The following is a 23,592-nucleotide window of genomic DNA, read 5'->3' as shown; positions in this document are numbered from 1 at the left end:
ACTCAGGAAAGCCAAAAGTCATCACATGGCAAAGGCTTAATAACTGCTGACTGCAAAAACTTTGCCTTGGAGAATAAGATTTTTGTGTTAAATTTTCATTTATTTTATAATCATAAGTTCTCAAATTTAGTACATTTTGTGTTTGCAGGAGGGTTATCAGTAGGTGCTAGGAAAGCATCCCCAGGAAATTGTGCACCCCTTCTCCTGAGAGCTTCATAACAGAAAGAAGCAAGGTGTGGACTTCTTGCCATTCCACAGGGCTCCTTCCGGGTGAACACAGTAAAGATGCCTGGGCAGCTCCCTGGCAGGACATATACATGACACACTTGCTCTTTCCCAACCTATAGATGGAAGGGCAGATATGACATGGGGTTTTGGCACTGAGATCAGAGATGCTGAGTGACGTGTGAAGGTGTATAAAAAATAGTTGTGAAGGCCGGGCGCAGTGACTCACGCCTGTAATCCTAGCACTTTGGGAGGCTGAGACGGGTGGATCATGAGGTCAGAGTTCGAGATCAGCCTGGCCAACATGGTGAAACCCCGTCTCTACCAAAAACACAAAAAATTAGCTGGGCATGGTGGCGCGTGCCTGTAATCCCATCTACTTGGGGTGGCGCGTGCCTGTAATCCCATCTACTGAGGCAGGAGAATAGCTTGAACCTGGGAGGTGGAGGTTGCAGCGAGCCAAGATTGCACCATTGCGCTCCAGCCTGGGCAACAGGGTGAGACTCGGTCTCAAAAAAAAAAAAAAGAAAATAGTTGTGAAGAAGTCAGAGTTAAGTGCTACAACAATGAAATTTAAAAAATTTAATGAGGCTCAAAAACTTAGCATTAACAGAATAGCTGTTTAATGTTAACAGCATTAACAGAGAAAGCTGTTTAAAAATTCTGGAATTCCCTAGATAAAGACACCTACAATTTTTCAACAAAAGATAAAAACCTTTTTTTTTTTTTTTTTTTTTTGAGACGGAGTCTTGCTCTGTCGCCCGAGCTGGAGTGCAGTGGCCAGATCTCAGCTCACTGCAAGCTCCGCCTCCCGGGTTTACGCCATTCTCCTGCCTCAGCCTCCGGAGTAGCTGGGACTACAGGCGCCCGCCACCTCGCCCGGCTAGTTTTTTGTATTTTTAGTAGAGACGGGGTTTCGCTGTGTTAGCCAGGATGGTCTCGATCTCCTGACCTCGTGATCCGCCCGTCTCGGCCTCCCAAAGTGCTGGGATTACAGGCTTGAGCCACCGCGCCCGGCAAAACCTTTTAATTCTATAGAATTTCAAGTATATAAAAGTATAGATAGAAAAGCATAATGCACCCGCCGTCATCCAGGTTCAACTGTGATCGCCCCTGCTTTGTTTTTCCTGAAGTATTTAAAGCAAATCTCAGCATTTTACTTGTAAGTATTTCAGTATACAAACATTTATATCTAGTAGATAACTCCTTTTTTTTTTTTTGAGACAGAGTCTTGCTGTGTCACCCAGGTTGGAGCGCAGTGGCACCAACTCTGCTCACTGCAACCTCTGCCCCCCAGGTTCAAGTGATTCTCCTGCCTCAGCTTCCTGAGTAGCTCTGAGTAGCTGGGATTACAGGTGCCCACCACCACGCCCAGCTAATTTTTTTCATATATGGAGGTAAGATTACAGTCAGCAGTACAAAGACCCCTCCTAATAGGTTGGGCTAGGTGTTCCTCTTGCAGCATTCATACCAGACTGTATGATGCATACTGTTTCAATTTATCTTTTTAAAATATGCAATTTCTAAATTAATTAATTTATTTAGAGATGGAGTCTTGCTCTGGCACCCAGGCTGGAGTGCAATGGCACGATCTTGGCTCACTGCAACCTCTACCTCCAGAGTTTAAGCGTAGCTGGGATTATAGGAACGCGCTACCATGCCTGACTAATTTTTTTTGTATTTTTAATAGAGATGGGGTTTAACCATGTTTCAGGCTGCTCTCAAACTCCTGACCTCATGCTCCACCCATCTCAGCCTCCCAAAGTGCTGGGATTATAGGTGTGAGCCACCACGCCTAGCCTTTTTTCTAAATTTAATAAGGAATTTGTTTTGTAGAAAATTTGGAGATAGAGAATTACAAAGGAGAAAATAAAAACCACCCCGGTGCTGGGTGTGGTGGCTGACATTTGTAATCTCAGCACTTCGGGAGGCCAAGGTGGGGAGACTGCTTGAGCCAAGGAGTTCAAGACTAGCCTGGGCAACATGGTGAAACCCTGTCTCTACCGAAAATACAAAAATTAGCCAGGTGTGGTGGCGTCCCTGTAAGCCCAGTTACTCAGGAGGTTAAGGTGGGAGGATCATCTGAGCCTGGGGAGGTCAAGGCTGCAGTGAGCCACAAGTGCACCACTGCACTGCAGCCTGGGCGATGGACTAAGACAGTGTCTCAAAACAAGCAACAACAAACAAACCAACAACAAAACCCACCCTGGTAATTCCATCACTTTTAACATTTTGGTGTATATCTTTTCAGTCTTCTACATGTGTGGGCTGACTCATGCATATGTGTGTGTGTAAGTTTTTAAGGAAACTGAGATATAATTAACATACAATAAAATAAACATTCCAAGTGTTGAATTTGATGAATTCTAACAATTGTAAAAGTCCGTGTAACCATACCATCCCCCTTAAAGAACACTTTCATCCCTAGAAGAGTTCCCTCCAGCCCCTACCCAGTCAGTTCCACACTCCATCTCTACTACTATCTGATTTTTAACGTCACAGATTAGTCTGTCTGCAGCTGAATTTCATATAGAATATATTCTCTTTTTGTCTTATTTTTTCGTTAACATTGTGACCTGGAGAGTCATCATGTTGTTGTGTGTCAGTAGCTTGCTTTGTTCACTGTTACTGTTGAGTAGTACCCTTTTAAGGATATAGCACAATTTGTTTATCCAGTCTCCTGTTGATGGACATGCTGGTCATGTCCAGTTTGAGCTATGATAAAATAAGGCTGCTATAGATGTTCGTATACAAGACTGTGTGACCATGTTTTCAATTCTCTTTCCCCTAGGAGTGGCATTGCTGGGTTGTATGGTAAGTGATTAAAGTCTTAGGAAACTACCATACCTTTTCCCAAAGCGGTTTCATCATTGTACACTCTTACCACCAATGTGTGAGAATTTTAGTAGCTCTGTATCTTTACCAACATTGTTTGTTAAATATTCACATGTGGATTTTGCATGCTGTGGGGGTTTGGTGTACTTATTATTTTGTCACCCAGGTAATAAGCACAGTACACAATAGGTACTTTTCAATCCTCACCCATCCCCCTCAAGTAGGCCCAAGCATCTATTGTTCCCTTCTTAGTGTCCATCAGTGTTTAGCTCCCACTTACAAGTGAGAACATTCTTCTTTTTTTTTTTTTTTTTTTTGAGATGGAGTGTCAATCTTGTCTCCCAGGCGGCAATGCAGTGGTGTGATCTTGGCTCACTGCAACCTCCGCCTCCCGGGTTCAAGCAATTCTCCTGCCTTAGCCTCTCAAGTAGCTGGGATTACAGGTATGTGCCACCATGCCCGGCTAATTTTTGTATTTTTAGTAGAGATGGGATTTCACTATGTTGGCCAGGTTGGTCTTGAACTCCTGACCTCAAGTGATCTACATACCTCAGCCTCCCAAAGTGCTGAGGCGTGAGCCACCATGCCTGGCAAGTGAGAACATTCTTTACCAACATTTGGTGTTGTCCGTCTTTTTGATTATAGCCATTCTAATGGGTGTGAAGTGATATTCTGGCTTGAATATTCATTTCTATAATGACTGATGTTAAATATCTTTTCAATGGCTTATTAGACATCTGCGTACTACTTCAAAATGTCTGTGTAATTTGTTTTTCAAAATCACTCACCATATTGTGAATATTGCTTCCCCCGCTTTTTACTTTTTTTTTTTTTTGGAGACAGAGCCTCTGTCGCCCAGGCTAGAGTGCAGTGGCACGATCTCGGCTCACTGCAGCCTCTGCCGCCCAGGTTCAAGTGATTCTCCTGCTTCAGCCTCCCAAGTAGCTGGGATTATAGGTGCCTGCCACTGCGCCCAGCTCATTTTTGTAGTTTTAGTAGAGACGGGGTTTCACTATCTTGGCCAGGCTGGTCTTGAACTCCTAACCTTGTGATCCACCTGCCTCGGCCTCCCAAAGTGCTGGGATTATAGGTGTGAGCCACCGTGCCTAGCCTGAAAATTGCCCCTTTTTAATGGTTCTTTAGAGAGCCACATAATATTCCTTGTATGAATATACCATAATTTAAGTATTCCTCATTGATGAACAGAATTAGGTTTGTAAATTTTTTTCCTATAGGATAAACTCTTCTGTATATAAATCTCTGTGTGCATTATCCTTAGGACAAATTCTAGGAAATAAAATGATTTCCATATTAGTTTATAATCATCTGCTTGCATATCTGCTCTCCCAAGTAGAGTAAGGGTTAGTGAGGGTAAGGCCTTCTCCTTATTCATCTTTATACGCCAAGGGCATAGCCATTTCCTTAATAAATGATTGTTGAATAAATTTTTGTATAATCTTTTTTCTGTTTTATTTTTGAGACAGAGTCTTGCTCCGTTGTCCATGCTGGAATGCAGTGGCATAATCAGAGCTCACGAAGTCTTGAACTCCTGGGCTCAAGTGATCCTCCCGCTTCAGCCTCCTGAGTAGCTGTGACTACAGTCATGTGCCACCACTTCTGGCTGATTTTCATAGTTTCTCTAGAGACAGGGTCTTGAGTGGCCTCAAGTGATCCTTCCACACTGGCCTCCCAAAGTGCTGGGGTTACAGGTGTACACCATTGCGCCCAGCCTGGATAAACTTTGGATATATATTACTCTAACATAGAAATTAAAATACCAAAAAAAATGTAGAAAACTGTGTATTATTACTATAGAGGAATGGATTCTAAGAATAAGTTAAAGCTATTTTAATGTGATCATGTAATTACTAAATATAAGTAATTACTGAATTAATAATTATTAAACAGCAATGATACATTAAGGTTAGGAGAGTATATGGTCACAAATAGACATGCCTGAGTGTAGGTGAAGATGCAGCTCTGTGGAAATAGAAAGGCAGTATTACCAAGATAAATTACCAGTGACTGGGAATGGATGTCTTAAATTCTCTGAAGTTGTGACTAGTTTCATGTACACTTACCTTGCCCGGGGACAAAAGGTCTAGAAAATTGGGGCATGATGGAAAGTGGTGGTCCAGAGGGACGTACAGTTTTCAGAGTGGACAGCTGAGCTGGTGCTGGCGACTGAGCTGGTGAAATAATGGGGCTACTGAGTTGAGGGCTGTGCTGCAATTACAATATGTCAAGAAAATGGGTCAGCATTTTGGGCAGGCTTATTTTTTATTCTTCCTGATTACAAACATGTCCTTGTTAGAAAATAATTCAAACATTATAGAAATACGTAACCTGCAACTCCCAAAAATAAACACTGGTAACAGATTCTTTTTTTTTTTTTTCCTTTTTCTTGTTTTGAGACGGAGTCTCACTCTGTTGCCCAGGCTGGAGTGCAGTGGTGCGATCTCGGCTCACTGCAAGCTCTGCCTCCCAGGTTCACACCATTTTCCTGCCTCAGCCTCCTGAGCCTCTTGCCTCAGTCCCAGCCTGTCGCTGGGATTACAGGTGCCCGCCACCACACCTGGCTAATTTTTTTTTTGTGTATTTTGTATTTTTAGTAGAGATGGGGTTTCACCGTGTTAGCCAGGATGGTCTCGATCTCCTGACCTTGTGATCTGTCTGCCTCGGCCTCCCAAAGTGCTGGGATTACAGGTGTGAGCCACTGCGCCCGGCCAACAGATTGTTTCTATGCATATGCATTCATACATTCATTTTTCACAAAAATGGGCAACATGGTGAAACCCTGTCTCTACCGAAAATACAAAAATTAGCCAGGTGTGGTGGCGTGCCTGTAAGCCCAGTTACTCAGGAGGTTAAGGTGGGAGGATGATCTGAGCCCGGGGAGGTCAAGGCTGCAGTGAGCCACAAGTGCACCACTGCACTGCAGCCTGGGCGATGGACTAAGACAGTGTCTTACAGGTGCCCTACTTTCGAAACTTGCTTTTTAACCTGGACAATAATATTGCCGGTATTTTTGCATGAGAGAATCCATACAGCTAACTCACTCTTTTTTCATATTAAATATTGTAACATTTCATATTTAAATAATTTCATCATTAGAGAATAGTTCCTAAGATTGTAAAAGAATTCCCAGATTTCCCAAATGATGTTAACCTTTTTTTTTTTTTGAGACAGAGTCTCGCTCTATCGCCCAGGCTGGAGTGCAGTGGCCGGATCTCAGCTCACTGCAAGCTCCGCCTCCCGGGTTTATGCCATTCTCCTGCCTCAGCCTCCCGAGTAGCTGGGACTACAGGCGCCCGCCACCTCGCCCGGCTAGTTTTTTGTATTTTTTAGTAGAGACGGGGTTTCACCGTGTTAGCCAGGATGGTCTCGATCTCCTGACCTTGTGATCCGCCCATCTCAGCCTCCCAAAGTGCTGGGATTACAGGTTTGAGCCACTGCGCCTGGCCGATGTTACCTTTTATTACACTGCTTTCTGTGTGTGTGTGTGTGTGTGTATACACCCACATATAAACATATATATCACTGTGTCTTTTTGGAACTGTTTGAAAGTGAATTTCACATGATATTCCTTTAACCCAAAATAATTAGTGTCTACTTCCTAAGAACAAGGATTTTTAAAATATAATCAAAATAGAATAATAAAAGCCAGAACATAATAGTATTATCTAATCTGTAGTTAATTTAAATTTGGCCAAGTGTCCCACTAATGTCCCTTATAGCAAAAGATAAGAAAAAATTTCCCTTTAAGTCCAGAATCCAGACTAGAATCAAGGGCTGCCTTTTGTTGTCATGGCTCTTTAATCTTCTTGAATCCGAAGCAGAACACCACAGTCGCTTCTTTCTTTCATGACTTTGACATTTCTGAAGATTTGTTTCGGAAGATCAGTTATTTTGTAGACTGCCTGTCCCTCAATTTGGGTTTGTCTGCTGTCTCCTCATTAAAAAGTTCATGTTATATATTTGGGGAAGGAACACCAGAGAAGTAATGTGTCCTTCTCAATGGATCACTTCAGAAGGAACCCGCTGTCCATCTGTCAGTACTGGTGATATTTACTTCGGCTGCTTTGTGAATGTGGTGCCTATCAGGTTTCTCCACGGTAAATGACAATTCTTTTCATTTGTAGTTCTAAGTATCTTGTAGGGAGATACTTTAAAAAAAAATTCTGCTTTTCATCAGAATTTCACCCACTAATTGTGTAACCTCTAGTGGTGACTCTTGCCTGATGGTTTCTTGGTGGTGATCTTCTAATTTCACGATTCCTTCTATATTTATCACTTTACATTACACTAAAGTAAGACAGAGTTTCATTTTCCATTTATTGATTTTATCAGTATGGACTCATGAATTCTTATTTTATTCTATGGATGATCATTCATTTCTATCACTGTTTTACGCCCCAAATCTCCACTCCTGATCCTGTATTCTTCAACATGTCCCTATTTTTCTTCCATCCCTTCCTTACTTTCTGGCACAGCCAAGATGGCCTATGCCCATCTGGTACTTTCCCTGCACCAACTCTGGCAGCAGTTATTTTCCTAAGGGGCCCAAGTTCCTTTTAATGGAGATTGGTTATTTAGAAACTACCATCTCAATAGTAGGTGTATCTTGTTCTTTTCAGTACCACACACTCAAGGGCATTTTCCTAAATTGCACAGGAATAATCAGTTACACACTGATGAATGTCAAGACTGTTTATAGTTTTTCAATATCACAACAGGGAAAAAAGAAATATTGGACATATATTTTTGCACTTATTATATAATTTTTACTGGATAAAGTTCCAGAAGCATATCTGTGGATCAAACTCTACATTTTGAAAAATGTCTCCAAAGTGCATTCCAAAGAGCTGTACTAATTTACACTACCACCGAGAGAGTCCAAGAGAGCTTATAACTTGATCTTTGCCAAACTATTACTACGGCAGATTACTGGTCTTCCTGAATTTTCCCAATTATATAGATGAAAAGTAGTTTTATATTTTCATGTTTAATGGCCATCAATAGTTTGTGAGCTGGTCTATAATAACCTTTGTCCCCCATTTTTTTTTTTTTTTTGAGACAGGGTCTCACTCTTGCTAGGCTGGAGTACAGTAGTGTGATCACAGTTCACTGCAGCCTCTACCACTCAGGGTCAAGTAATCCTCTTGCTTCAGCCTCCCAAGTAGCTAGAATTACAGGTGTACACCACCACACCTGGCTAATTTTTAATTTTTTTACAGAGATGGGATCTCACTATATTGTTTGTCTAGGCTGCTCTTGAACTCCTGGACTCAAGTGATCCTTTCTCCTTGGCTTCCCAAAGTGCTGGGATTACAGGTGTGAGTCACCATGCCCAACCTCTATCTTTTACAAAAAGTTAAAACCTGGCTGGGTAAAGCGGCTCAAGGCTATGATCCCAACACTTTGGGAGGCTGAGCCAGGTGGATCGCTTGAGTTCAGGAGTTCGAGACCAGCCTGGGCAACATGGCAATAACCTGTCTCTACAAAAAATACAAAAAAAAAAAAAAAAAAAAAAAAAAATTGGGCATGGTAGTGTGCATCAGTGGTCTCAGCTACTCAAGTGGCTGAGGTGTGAGGACGGCTTGAGCCCAGGAGATGGAAGTTGCAGTAGGCCCAGATCATGTCACTGCACTCCAGCCTAGGTAACAGAGCCAGACCCTGTCTCTAAATGAAAAATTAGCTGCGTGGGGTGGTGTGTACCTGTAGTCCCAGCTACTTGGGAAGCTAAGGTGAAAACACTGTTTGAGCCCAGGAGGTTGAGGCTGCAGTAAGTCATGATTGTGCAAATGCAATCTAGCCTGGGTGTCAGAATGTAACCTTGTCTCAACAAAAGATAAAACCTTTTAATTCTATAAAATTTCAAGTATATAAAAGTATAGATAGAAAAGTATAATGAAATTCCATGTACCCATCATTCAGGTTCAACTGTCATCACCCCTGCTTTGTTTTTCCTGAAGTATTTAAAGCAAATCTCAGCATTTTACTTGTAAATACTTCAGTATACAAACATTTGTATCTAATGGACAACTTTTTTTTTTTTTTTAGACACAGTCTCGCTCTGTTACCCAGGCTGGAGTACAATGGCACGATCTCAGAACACTGCAACCTCCGCCTCCCGGGTTCAAGCGATTCTCCTGCCTCAGCTTCCTGAGTAGTTGGGATTACAGGCGTCCACCACCATGTCCAGCTAAGCTTTGTATTTTTAGTAGAGATGGGGTTTCTCCATGTTGGCCAGGCTGGTCTCAAACTCCTGACCTCAGGTGATCTGCCCACTTTGGCCTCCCAAAGTGCTGGGATTACAGGCATGAGCCACTGTGCCTGGGTCTTTTTTTTTTTTTTTTTTTAAGAGTTAGGGTCTCCCTCTGTTGCTAGGGGGGAGTGCAGTGGCATGATCATAGCTCACTGGAGCCTTGAACTCCTGAGCTAAAGCAATCTTGCCTCAGCCTCCTGAGTGGCTGGGACTACAGGTGCACACTGCCATGGTTGAATACTCTTTGTATTTTTTATAGAGATGGGTTTTCACCATATTACCCACCCTGGTCTCGAACTCCTTCGTTCCAGGCCTGCTTTAGCTTCCCAAAGTGCTGGGATTACAGGCATAAGCCACCGCGCCCGGCCTTAAAAAATGTCTTTGGATCATTCTATATCCAAATAAGATCCATATATTATATCTGATATTATACCTCTTGAGTCTCTTTTAATGTATAACAGACTAAGCTCCTATTTCAAAATGCCATCTATTAAAGTAACAGGGCCAATTTGTCAAGTAAAATATCCCACTGGGATCAGGTGATTTGTTTTTGTTTCTTATATTTCCCATAAACTAGTAGCTAGGGTTAGAGGCTTGAATAGATTCAGGTTCAAATTTTGGTAAGAGTATATCACAAATAATGCTGTGTACTTTCTTCTGTGCCACAATACGAGGTAAATAATGTTTGCCTGGCCCACTTTTAGTGATGTTACAACTGATCAGTGGATTCAGGGCTGTCTGTCTAATTCATCCATTTAAAATACCCCTCAAAAGTTTTTTTTTTTTTTTTTTTAAGTGAGCAGTTTCTCAACCAAAACTTTTTAATCTAGTATTTTTAAGGTCTGCTGATGATTTTCTGGCAATTTTCTAATTCTACCATTGCTTCTGCATTTATTAACTGGATTATTCTCCAAAGAACATTCCCTTATCAACTATTTGGTTACATTAACATATAGTCATATGGGAAAGGTAGGCTAAATGCTTGTTTTCCTTCACCAAATTTTAGATCTAGTTTATCTTTTGAAGTTAAAAACATTTTTTTTGAACACGCAGAAGTTAGCAAATAATACTTAAATAAATACTGATTCTTTTTCTTCTTCTTCTTCTTTTCTTCCTTGTTTTGAGACACAGTTACACTCTTAGTTGCCCAGGCTGGAGTGCAATGGCATGATCTTTGCTCACTATAAACTCTGCCCCGCTGGGTTCAAGTGATTCTCCTCCCTCAGCCCGCCGAGTAGCTGGGATGCATGCTACCACCACACCCAGCTGATTTTGTATTTTTAGTAGAGATGGGATTTCACCATGTTGGCCAGGCTGGTCTGAAACTCCTGACCTCAGGTGATCCCCATGCCTCAGCCTCCCAGAAAGTGCTGGAATTACAGAAGAGAGCCACCACACCCAGCCCAAATTCTTTTATTAACCTGGCTGACAGGATTTCAAATTCAAGCCTTGCAAGTCAATCTCGCAAGTAACAAATATGTAACAAAAATGTAACGTTTCAAAATGATAATGAACAAAACCATCTTACCTGGACAATATTGTCTACACTGCTAAATTCTACACACTTCTGTCCTCTCTGGTGGTCACAGTAATATTTGTTTTGTTTCCACTGGGGGGGTGAGTGGGCACAAGATTGTGGATTGTTTGGTACACTGAGCTGCATCATCACCATCCCACCACCAGGTGGCGGTGGTGGCCCAGCTGAAAATCAGAATTAGGATGCTAGTCAGTGTATTTTAGCCACTAGTTGGTGTTTCTGAACACTAGGATAACAGTAGTAACTTTACATTTCTGAATAAAATTTTACTATTAACTAAGAAAAGCAGGTTGAAGCCCTAGTGCATCATACTGCAAGTATTGTGTGTTTAAACAGTTAAGATGGACTCTGTAGGCCTAAACATCTCACTTATCCTAAAGATAAGTTGGAGTAAACAACAGCTGGAAAAGTAATGAGAGAAGGCATAGGAAATAACCCTAGAGAATATCAATACTTCTGAGAAAGGAGAATCAGGATAGTAGTGATAGCAGCAGCAGAAGGAAAGAAAGAAGTGGACTGCACATTAACCCTGATTCAGTACAGCACCCTCAATATTGTGGGTGTATCTCACCACATCACAAATTGAGAACCTTTTTGTAGAAATGCCTAAGGAAATTAATCAAACTATTTCTCGTATGAACCAACCGTTATCTTATTTTCACTGATTTCTTCATACCTGTACATTGGTGGCCTTGAAGCTGCTGGGAATTGCATGGTGAAGTGGTTCGAGGAAACTGTACTTGTTCTGATCCTGGATGTTGCAGGTAACCTACTGAAGAGCTATGGAAAAAACAAATACAAAAAAACACAGCATAATGAGAGGAGGACGACTATAAAGATTCTTGAATGGGCCGGGCGCGGTGGCTCATGCCTGTAATCCCAGCACTTTGGAAGGCCAAGGTGGGTGGATCATGAGGTCAAGAGATTGAGATCACCCTGGCTAACACAGTGAAACCCCATCTCTACTAAAAATACAAAAAATTAGCCGGGCGTGGTGGCAGGCGCCTGTAGTCCCAGCTACTCAAGAGGCTGAGGCAGGTGAATGGTGTAAACCCAGGAGGCAGAGCTTGCAGTGAGCCGAGATTGCACCACTGCACTTCAGCCTGGGCAACAGAGCGAGACTCCATCTTAAAAAAAAAAAAAGATGATGTGAATGAACGGTCCGTTGAACGATTTATTTGTTAAAATAAACAAATTTATTTATTTATTTTTGAGATGGAGTCTTGATCTGTCACCCAGGCTGGAGTGCAGTGGCGCAATCTCGGCTCACTGCAAGCTCCACCTCCCGGGTTCATGCCATTCTCTTGCCTCAGCCTCCTCAGTAGCTGGGAGTACAGGTGCCCGCCACCACACCTGGCTAATTTTTTTGTATTTTTAGTAGAGATGGGGTTTCACTGTGTTAGCCAGGATGGTCTTGATCTCCTGACCTCGTGATCTGCCTGTCTCAGCCTCCCAAAGTGCTGGGATTACAGGTGTGAGCCACCACGCCCGGCCACAAATTTATTGAAATAAAATTATTTTTCAAATTGGTTAGCAGTAAAAGTAAAATCTAATGCAACTATTTTCTCTGTAAATTGTAAGTAAATACTTTATTGCATAAAAATAACTTTGTTTATGGCAATAACACCGATTTTTAAAAACAAAAATTATTTTTCAAATTGGTTAGCAGTAAAAGTAAAATCTATTTTCTCTGTGAATTATAAGTAAGTATTATGCAAAAATCACTGTTTATATCAATGATACTGATTTTTAAAAATGAAAATTATTGCCGGGCGCGGTGGCTCAAGCCTGTAATCCCAGCACTTTGGGAGGCCGAGACGGGCGGATCACGAGGTCAGGAGATCGAGACCATCCTGGCTAACACGGTGGAACCCCGTCTCTACTAAAAACTACAAAAACACTAGCCGGGCGAGGTGGCGGTGCCTGTAGTCCCAGCTACCCGGGAGGCTGAGGCAGGAGAATGGCGTGAACCCGGGAGGCGGAGCTTGCAGTGAGCTGAGATCAGGCCACAGCACTCCAGCCTGGGTGACAGAGCGAGACTCCGTCTCAAAAAAAAAAAAAAAAAGAAAATTATTTTAAATTGGTTAGCAGTAAAAGTCAAATGTAACAACTGTTTTCTCTGACAATTATAATTATTACATAAAAATGATTTTATGTTTATGACAATAATACCGATTTTTAAAAGCCAGGAAAAGCCAGGTGAGGTAGCTCACACCTGTAATCCCAGCACTCTGGGAGGCCGAGGTGAGTAGATCACAAGGTCAGCAGATTAAGAGACCATTCTGGCTAACATGGTGAAAACCCGTCTCTACTAAAAAATATAAAAAATTAGCTGGGTGTGGTGGCAGGCACCTGTAGTCCCAGCCACTTGGGAGGCTGAGACAGGAGAATCACTTGAACCCGGGAGGCAGAGGTTGCAGTGTGAGCTGAGACTGCACCACTGCACTCCAGCCTGGGCGACAGAGCGAGACTCCGTCTCAAAAACAAAAAAATAAAAAGAGCCCAATTCCATCATTTTTTCAGTTTTACAGCATATTCTAACTCAAATAATTATTTTGAAACAAAGAAAAATAACTAATTTTACAAAACAAAAAGGTAATATATTTGGTTTTCACAGGGCTACATTTTAGAAAAGAGAATATGCACTTTGATGAGGAGACCCAGAAAAATTTTATTTCTTAGAAAACGGCAAGGCACGGTGGCTCTCCCCTGTAATCCCAGCACTTTAGGAGGCCGATGTGGGCGGATCACCTGAGGCCAGGAGTTTGAGACCAGCCTGGCCAACATGGTGAAACCCCTTCTCTACTAAAAATACAAAAAGTAGCTGGGCGTGGTGGCGGGCACCTGTAATCTCAGCTACTTGGGAGGCTGAGGTGGAGAACTGCTTCAACCTAGGAGGTGGAGGTTGCAGTGAGCCGAGATCACACCACTGCACTCGGAGCAAAACTCCGTCTCAAAAAAGAAAAGAAGAGAAGAAAAAAAAAAAGTACTAAGAATAGAGGAAACAACAGAACACGTTCTGACATAGTTTAACAAAATATTGACAAAAATTAAAGGCTATTAGTGTGAAACCATTAAGTTACTGCTGTATTTTTGAACAGTCTTTTTTTTGAAATATGAAATACTATGATATGAAGTATGAAATACTATGATACCTGGGATTTATTTCAAACTAATATTAGAGGGCGAAAAGGTAGAGATTTATATGAAAACAGATTAGTAGTTACAAAATTGGTGATGGGAATATACGGGTTCAGTATACTTCTGTTTATATTTATGTATGTCTACAGATTTCCATAATAAAGAGTTAAACAATTCTGTCTTTCAGGCTGACAGTTAATAAGAATTAGTAAAGCTCTATGCGTTTTTTTTTTTTTTTTTTTTTGAGATGGAGTCTCGCTCTGTCACCCAGGCTGGAGTGCAGTGGCGCGATCTCGGCTCACTGCAAGCTCTGCCTCCTGGGTTCACGCCATTCTCCTGCCTCAGCCTCCCAAGTAGCTGGGACTACAGGCACCCACCACCAAGTCTGGCTAATTTTTTGTATTTTTTTTTTTAGTAGAGATGGGGTTTCACTATGTCAGCCAGGATGTTCTCGATCTCCTGACCTCATGATCTGCCCACCTCGGCCTCCCAAAGTGCTGGGATTACAGGCGTGAGCCACTGCGCCTGGCCAGCTCTATGTGTTTTTAGGGGCAGTAACTCAGAGTGGTTCAATAAAAGTGAAAAAGAAAGAGATATAAACAGAGGATTTAATAGGAAGTGATTTTGGATCATAAGTGAAAACAGTACTTTCTGAAATTTATGTTAATTATGATTGGAATGTGTAATATAAGTATTAGCTACCTGTGGAAATAATACAGCTTAAGAGATGGTCTGTAAATGTGCCGAAATTGAGGAAAACAGAAAGGTCCCCATGGGTGGAAGGTTTTTTAGGCTCTGTTCTAACCCATGTGTACAGCTCTCCTGGGCCATGCCCCTCACTCTGATCTTGTTCGCTAAGGTCTGAGATATGTGGGTGAAAGCAAGCCATCATGCAAAGGGAAGGGAATACTCAGGTCACTGAGATGAGCAATATAGCCCATACTCTACTAAACTACAAACTGCGATTCCACTTTACCACTCTAGTGGGTTTTAGTACAGTTAGAATAAAACAGGTTTCTAGCACTAGATTACCTGTTAGGTAAATGAGTAAGAATCAAGTTTTAGAATTATGTAAATGAGTTCCAGGCCTCTACTAATCTTCTGAGAGATATGTAGCTAATTCAAGGGACATACAGACTAGACAATGAGACACCCTCTTAAATCACTTAAACACGTTAGAAAAAAGAAAGCATATAAGTCAGTATTTACACTCTCTCTTTAAAAATACAAATTATATGAGAGATGAATCAGCTCTGTAGTAATTTCAAAACTTTCTCCTCCTTTGGAAGACAGGAGGGAAAGACGGGGACTTTTAAAGTAAAGCACCAGGCCTAGTCATGCAAAGTTGATATTCTACGCTTTAACAGAAAAATGAAACATCAATCTCAAATAATCCCATTTATTCCCAAACTTCCTGAAAAGTCCTGACATAAAACTATGAATATGTAAACTAAAAAAAATCAAAATATCCACTTTCAAATGTATTAAAGCTGCTACAATAAAAATTACTACCAGTATTTTTTTCCTAACTGTTTAGGAGCTGCCTCTTCTCTGTGTAAGGTAGAGCCAGGCAAACTGCTGTGAAATGCTTCTACAAGATCACTGAAGATTGATGAATGACATTATAGGATATCCCACAGGTTTCTTCTGAGTTTTTTTTTTTCTTTCTTGAGACATAGTCTTGCTCTGTCACCCACGCTGGAGTGCAGGGGTGCAATCTCGGCTCACTGCAAGCTCCGCCTCCTGGGTTCACACCATTCTCCTGTCTCAGCCACTCGAGTAGCTGGGACTACAGGTGCCCGCCACTATGCCCAGCTAATTTTTTTGTATTTTTAGTAGAGACGGAGTTTCACCGTATTAGCCAGGATGGTCTTGATCTCCTGACCTCGTGATCCGCCCGCCTTGGCCTCCCAAAGTGCTGGGATTACAGGCGTGAGCCACCGCGCCCGGCCCTCCTTCTGAGTTTTTTTACAGTGCTCATCTTATTCCTTTAACATTATAGGGTAATTCAGAGAGATTCCCCTTCTCTCCAGTTAATTATTTCTTCATTCTTACCATGTTTTGGAATTGAAGCCATGATAAAAAAAAAAAAAAAAATGACAAATATAATGTATTTTGAAAGTCAGAAACTTACTTCATCAAAGTGTGATTTTATTTTATTATTGTTTTTAAATAGACAAAGCCTCACTCTATCCTCAGGCTGGAATGCAGTGGTGTTATCATAGGTTACTGAAGCACTGAACACTTGGGCTCAAGTGATTCTCCTGCCTCAGCTTCCCGAGTAGCTAACTACAAGCACCCACCATTGCTTAGTATCAAGCAATATCAACGCTTGATATTAAGATATATTCACTAGATCTTGCAAATTCAAGTGACAATACATTGCTATTTTAATGCCTTTGACATTTCATACTTGACCTAGGGCAAAGCACCATGTATTTGGGTGTCAGAAGGGAGCATGGGGCTGAGTTCCAACTCTACTTGTTATTCGTTATGTGTGTCTGAACATGTTTAAACTCCAGCTCTTTCATCAATAAACATGCAATTAGTACTTGTCTGACCAAACTATGATGAAAGATTTGGGCAAATAATTCAAAGTGTAAACAGCCAAACATAAAAATGTACAACTTCATTAATAATCACAGAACCAAATTAATATATGCTGCCGTTTATGAAATGTGAAAATAAAGCAGAGTCAGTACATATTGGGACTGTGAATCAAAGATTTTGGCAAAATGTACCATGGACCTTATTAACAGTCACATCCTTTAACCTACTAATTCCCTTCTAAGGACTCATGCCAAGGTAGGAATTAAAATTGCTTACAAGATGGCTCAATAAAGTAAAAAGATATGACCTAAATGTTCTGCAGTAGGGTAAATATATTATTATATAGTCATAAAATATAAGAGTATGATCATTGAATTATATTAATGAAATTTTTAATGGGATGAAAAAATGTTACTATGACCAATAAGTGAAATATATACAGTAAGATTTCACCCACATTAAAACTCTGTAAGAGGCTGGGTGTGGTGGCTCATGCCTACAATCCTAGCACTCGAGGAGGCCGGGGCGGATGGATCACTTGAGGTCAGGAGTTTGAGACTAGCTTGAAACCCTGTCTCTGCTAAATTAGCTGGGTGTGGTGGTGCATGACTGTAGTCCCAGCTACTTCGGAAGCTGAGGCAGAAAAATCACTTGAACCTGGGAGGTGGAGGTTGCAGTGAGCCAAGATGGCACCACTGCACTCCACCCTGGGTGACAGAGCGAGACTAAGTCTCAAAAAAACAAAACAAACAAAAAACCAAACAAACAAACAAACAAACTATATAAGAAAAGCAGAAAGACTGAGAAAAGTATTAACATGCCAACAGTACTCAATTTAGAGTTATGAGACTATGAATGATTCTTTTTTTTTTTTTTTTTTGAGAAGGAGTCTGGCTCTGTCGCCCAGGCTGGAGTGCAGTGGCCGGATCTCAGCTCACTGCAAGCTCCGCCTCCCGGGTTTACGCCATTCTCCTGCCTCAGCCTCCCGAGTAGCTGGAACTACAGGCGCCCGCCACCTCGCCCGGCTAGTTTTTTGTATTTTTTAGTAGAGACGGGGTTTCACCGTGTTAGCCAGGATGGTCTCGATCTCCTGACCTCGTGATCCGCCCGTCTTGGCCTCCCAAAGTGCTGGGATTACAGGCTTGAGCCACCGCGCCCTGCCAGGACTATGAATGATTCTTGATCATTTACACTTTTTTGCTATTTTCTAAAAAAGCATGCATGCATTTTGTAACTATAAAGAATACTTTAAAAATGTTTTTAGAAAACTGAAAAGTTTAGCTTTTAAATGTTATAGTAGAAAGTTAATTTCAATGAAACAATCAGAATCTGCTTCAGAAATCTTCAGCAGATGTCAGAGTACGGCCATTTGAAGATGTTTATGCTGATATTCTGCAATATAAACCTTGAATTCGGCCAGGTGTGGTGGCTCACACCTGTAATCCCAGCACTTTGGGAGGCCAAGGCAGGCAGATCATGAAGTCAGGAGATCGAGAACATCCTGGTTGACATGGTGAAACCCCGTCTCTACTAAAAAAAACAAAATACAAAAAATTATCTGGGCGTGGTGGCAGGTGCCTGTAATCCCAATTACTCAGGAGGCTGAGGCAGGAGAACTGCTTGAGTCTAGGAGGCAGAGGCTGCAGTGAGCTGAGATTGCACCACTGCACTCCAGACTGGGGAATAGAACAAGACTCTGTCTCTAAATAAATAAATGAATAAATAACCAATTCATTGGTGGGATAGATGCTCAACTAGGCTTGTAGTCTCTGGAAGAAAACACCAGCTTTCTGCCTCATAAGCTTTCTCAAAGTCATAGTGATTTCCATTTCATATATATTTGTTGTGATGAGGGTATATATACCTAGTATAATATAAACTTGCAACTAATGAGAATTTGACTATATGCTCAATTAATGAAAATAAATGTCAGAATCTTTAATGTATAATTTTTTGAGTTTTCCTTTAAATGCTAATAGCTGATTTATCTGAACTTTCTGGTTAAATGCTCATATTTGCAGAAGTATTAATTTATAGCTCATCTATTCCCTAATGTGAGCCATTTAAAAAAAATGAATTTGACTAAAAAATGAAGTACTAAAAAAAGGGAGTGGGGGGGACACCTGCCCTAAGATTGTTGCTTTCACAGAGCACTGAATGTAGCTTTGTGTTTCTTGGCAGCTAAGATAAAATGGTGAGCCCAGGGACTATATAGCTGCCAGGATGATAAGGAAAGCAAGCAGTTAAGCCACTGGCAGGTGCTGGATTGCAGAATATCATAACTGTATTCTACAATAAATTTACAGCATGCAGTTAATTATAGAGGAATCCAGTCTTCCAGTACCACATATAAAACATACTTCATGTTTTACTAAGAAACTTAGAAGCTGGGCTGGAAATCTTGCCCAAAGAGGATTATTTCCCATTTAATAAATAGGTAGGATGCAGAAGTACCTGCAAGAAGGGCTAATATATACCTTAAAAAGGAGCTCTGAACTTTTTAAGTACTTAAGTACTTGTATGAAACCTAAGAGTCTACATTAACATTTAACGGAAAAGATGCCTCTGGCTTGAGAAATTGGAGGATAGGTATCATAAACACAATTCACCGCAAAGATGCCTCTGAGGCTCCTGGAGAATAACTGATCTTGAGATGGGGCATATTCTGACCAGTCCATCAGGACGAACCAGTCATCATCAAGCAACGTATTAGCAGATCTGTTAGATACAGCACTTTAGTGGGTCAATGAAGTGACAGAAAATACCTGCTAAACAATAATTTCAGTTTTAGTATAGCTGATTCTATGCTGCTCTCTTTTGCGACTTCTTACGTCTGTTCCCAGACTGAGATCTCTTTACTCTTTATACAATGTTTTTTTTTTTTTTTTTGGTTTTTGAGTCGGGAGTCCTGCTCTGTCGCCTAGGCTGGAGTGCAGTGGTGCGATCTTGGCTGGCTGCAACCTCTGTCTCCCAAGTTCAAGTGATTCTCTTGACTCAGCCTCCCGAGTAGCTGGGATTACAGGCACACACCACCATGCCTGACTTTTTTTTTTTTTTTTTGAGACGGAGTCTTGCTCTGTCGCCCAGGCTGGAGTGTAGTGCAGTGTCATGACCTCGACTCACTGCAAGCTCCACCCTCCTGGGTTCACGCCATTCTCCTGCCTCAGCCTCCTGAGTAGCTGGGACTACAGGCACCCGCCACCATGCCCGGCTAATTTTTTTGTATTTTTAGTAGAGACAGGGTTTCACTGTGTTAGCCGGGATGGTCTCGATCTCCTGACCTCATGATCCACCTGTCTTGGCCTCCCAAAGGGCTGACAGATATGAGCCATGGCGCCCAGCCATTTTTTTGTATTTTTTAGTACAGATGGGGTTTTGCGATATTGGCCAGGCTGGTCTCAAACTCCTGACCTCAGGTCATTTGCCCACCTCGGCCTCCCAAAGTACTGGGATTACCAGCGTGAGCCACCGCGCCCAGCCTTTTTTTATTTCCCTTTTCCTGAGACAAGGTCTTGCTCTGTCACCCAGGGTGGAGTGCAGTGGTGCAATCATAGCTCACTGCAATCTCAAACTCCTGGCTCTAGTCACTGTATATATACACCACATTTTCTTTATCCACCTGTTGATGAACACTTGAGTTGCTTCCACCTCAGGGTTTCTTTCTGAGGTGATGAAAATGTTTTAAAATTGACCACGGTGATGGTTGCACATATTTGTAAATACACTACTACTGAAATATACATGTTAAGTGAATTGTATAGTATATAAATTATATCTCAATAGAGCTGCTTAAAAACAAGATAAATAAGAACATGGCAGAATGAATAAAAATGGTACATACAGTAGTCACCCCTTATCTGTGGTTTTGCTTACCTTGGTTTCAGTCACCCTCAGTCAACCATGGTCCAAAAGTATTAAAAATGTCAGAAATAAATACTTCATACATTTTAAATTACATGTCATTATGAGTAGCATGAAGAAGTCTCATGGTGTTCGGCCCAAGATGTGAATCATCCCTTTGCCCAGCATATCCATGCTGCCTGTTAGTCATGGACACTGTTTGCTCCTGACATTTAGCTATCAACACTGTCACGACTTGATGATCTAGATCACCTGAAGCAAATGATCCTCCTCCTGACATCCTGTTGCAAAGTCAACAGTAGCCAAACACTATGTCACAACGCCTGCGTCATTCACCTCACTTCACTTCATCTCATCACATACGCATTTCATCATCTCACATCACCACAAGGATGAGTACATTTATATGTATGTATGTGTATATATTTACTTTATTATTTTTTTTGGAGACAGGGTCTTGCTCTGTAACTCAGGAGTGCAGCGTTAAGATTGTAGCTCACTGTAACCTTGAACTCCGGGGTGCAAGTGATCCTCTCACGTTTCCCAAGTAGCTAGGACTACAGGTGTGCACCGCTACACCTGGCTAATTTTTATAGGTTTTTTTTTTTTGTTGTTGTTAGAGATGAGGTCTTGTTATGTTGCCCAAGGCTGGTCTCAAACTACTGGCCTCGAGCGATTCTCCTGCCTCGGTGTCCCAAAGTGTGTTGGGATTACAGGCGTGAGGCACTGTGCCTGGCCAATGTACCATATTTTGAGAGACCACATTCCTGTAACTTTTCTTACAGTACATTGTTATCACTGTTCTATTATTAGTTGTTATTTTAAATCTATCACTGTGCCTAATTTATAAATTAAACTTTATCAGAGGCATGTATGTACAGGAAAAAACATAGTACATACAGGGTTCAATTCCATGGTTTCAGGCATTCACTGGGAGATCCTGGAACATATACCCTCTGGATAAGGGGGAGTACTGTATATGAAAGGTATTTACAAAATTCTATTGTATGAAATCACCCACAAAAAGGTCGAGACTTAGGAAAATAGCATGGGAAATTCCACATGAAAATATGTTGCCATCATGTGTCTTTTCTCTTTATGTTTTTGTAAATATTTCATGGCTGCTAATTCAGATTATTTTTTAGTTGGGAGAATAGGGACAAGTGTATTCTTCTCAAGCAATAATTGATTCATTTGAAAAGCAAGCCATACATCTACTACAGCTTTTAGTGACTACTAGAAACAATGTCTTTGAAAATTTATGAACAGTTGTCAAGGTGTGTCAAGTCATTTGGTTTTCTGCCTTTTTAAACCATCTCACGTCTTATTGTCAATGGTAGTTAAGCAAGCTTCCTGAACTTAATAATATTACTTAACAGACATGTGCTCTATTCACTTAAAATGCTGTAAGCAATCAATATAATCCATTTGTGAACTATAGTAGCCTGAGTATCAAACATTTATTCTTCTGAATTAAATATACTGGAGCAATTAACACAGAACAAACACCTTTAAAACTCACTGGTCCCCACTATCTGAGAAACTGTCTGTGACAACTAAGTAAATCTCACTATCACTTAAACTAAACTTAATCAGCCTAGCAGAAAAATAAATGGAGAGGAAAATTTAAACTATTCAAAGGTTACTAGGTTATTCCATGTTTCTTTTGCATCTTTTTCTTTGGAGTCTTATGTTAATAATAGCTCTATTATAATTTGTTTAGCCACAATTTAAATTCTGGGGTGGATTATCTTCGTGATAAACTTTTAGAGGTAGAATTTAAAAGTACAGCAATTTTGCATTTTGTTAAATATCCCAACTAATTTATAGAAAAATGGACTTGATATGCCTAGCAACCAGCAATGTTTAAATGTCTCAATGCACAGTATTGCTAACTATATGTTTTAGCCTACTTTTTGTGTTAAAGTTGCCTTAATTCTCATTTTTTGGATTGCTGGTAAGACAACATTTTCCCATGTGAAAACTTACTATCAGTCTTCTTTGAGTAGCAACTTATCTTTATGGATTATTTACTTGTAGTCTCACTGTTACCATCCTAGAACATAGAGAAGTGATAAAAACGTTCTATAAATTAAGCTTTTATTAGGCATGTTTGTCACATTTCCCCCATATCTTGCTTCTTTCCTTTGAATATTACTCTCAATATAGCTGTAATGGATTTCTACATTTATGAAACTTAAAAATGTTCATCCACTCTGATAATGTACTTGGTATCTTGACTAATTCACTGAGAAAAGCAAAGCAATCAGAAGAGAATTTCTCTCACTGCCATATCTATCCATCTATCCATATCGGTATCCTTATACTCTCCTTGTCCTCGTTTACTGTCCATGAAATCCTCTGCACTGTTGTCTAATCCATATACGAATCCAGTTCAATGCTCATCCTTATAAAAGCAATTCTCTTCAAAGTTTGTCTCTATTTATTGTCTCCAATTCCTCTCCTCCCATTCTCTTAGCTTTTTTATCTCCTAAAGTCTTCATATTTAAGTCTCTCTTCGAATGATTTTATTATTTTTTGGGTTGGAATTATCAATCTATCTATCTGAGTGTAATATTGTTTGGATGTGTGTCCCCACCCAAATCTCTGTCTATCTATCTATCTGAGTGTAATATCTATCTATCTATCTATCTATCTATCTATCTATCTATCTATCTATCTGTAATATCTATCTATCTATCTATCTATCTATCTATCTATCTATCTATCTATCTATCTATCTATGTGTAATATTGTTTGGATGTGTTCCCCCACCCAAATCTCTATCTATCTATCTATCTATCTATCTATCTATCTATCTATCTATCTATCTATCTATCTAATCTATCTATCTATCTAATCTATCTATCTATCTAATCTGAGTGTAATATTGTTTAGATGTGTTCCCTCACCCAAATCTCATTCAAAATGTAATCCCCAATGCTGGAGGTGGGGCCTGCTGGCAGGTGACTGGATCACGGAGGTGGTTTCTAATGGTTTAGCAACATCCCCCTTGGTACTGTACAGTGAGTGAGTTCTCATGAGATCTGGTTTAAAAAGTGTGTGGCGCTCCCCCAACTCTTCTCTTCCTCGTGCTCTGGCCATGTAAGATGTGCCTGCTTCTCTCTTGCCTTCCACCATGACTGAAGTTTCCCAAGGCCTCCCTAGAAGCCAC

General features: G+C 40.8%; 1 protein-coding gene across 15 annotated transcripts in view; it reads right to left on the bottom strand.

Moving 5' to 3' along the window:
• R3HDM1 (R3H domain containing 1) overlaps window positions 1-23,592 on the bottom strand; it is a 199,277-nt gene that overhangs the window by 4,712 nt on the left and 170,973 nt on the right. For all 15 annotated transcript variants that reach the window (XM_023193775.2, XM_023193781.1, XM_023193782.1 and 12 more), the window contains 3 exons: window positions 11,542-11,645; window positions 10,857-11,029; window positions 5,142-5,286 (listed from right to left, as the gene is read on the bottom strand). In XM_023193775.2, coding sequence (XP_023049543.1) covers window positions 5,142-5,286; window positions 10,857-11,029; window positions 11,542-11,645 — 422 coding nt within the window. The remainder of the gene's footprint in view (window positions 1-5,141; window positions 5,287-10,856; window positions 11,030-11,541; window positions 11,646-23,592) is intronic.

The sequence above is a fragment of the Piliocolobus tephrosceles genome, chromosome 11 (assembly GCF_002776525.5).
Source record: "Piliocolobus tephrosceles isolate RC106 chromosome 11, ASM277652v3, whole genome shotgun sequence".
NCBI lineage: Eukaryota > Metazoa > Chordata > Mammalia > Primates > Cercopithecidae > Piliocolobus > Piliocolobus tephrosceles.
The sequence above is the reverse complement of the archived record's forward strand: the minus strand, read 5'-3'. Positions and strand labels throughout refer to the sequence as shown.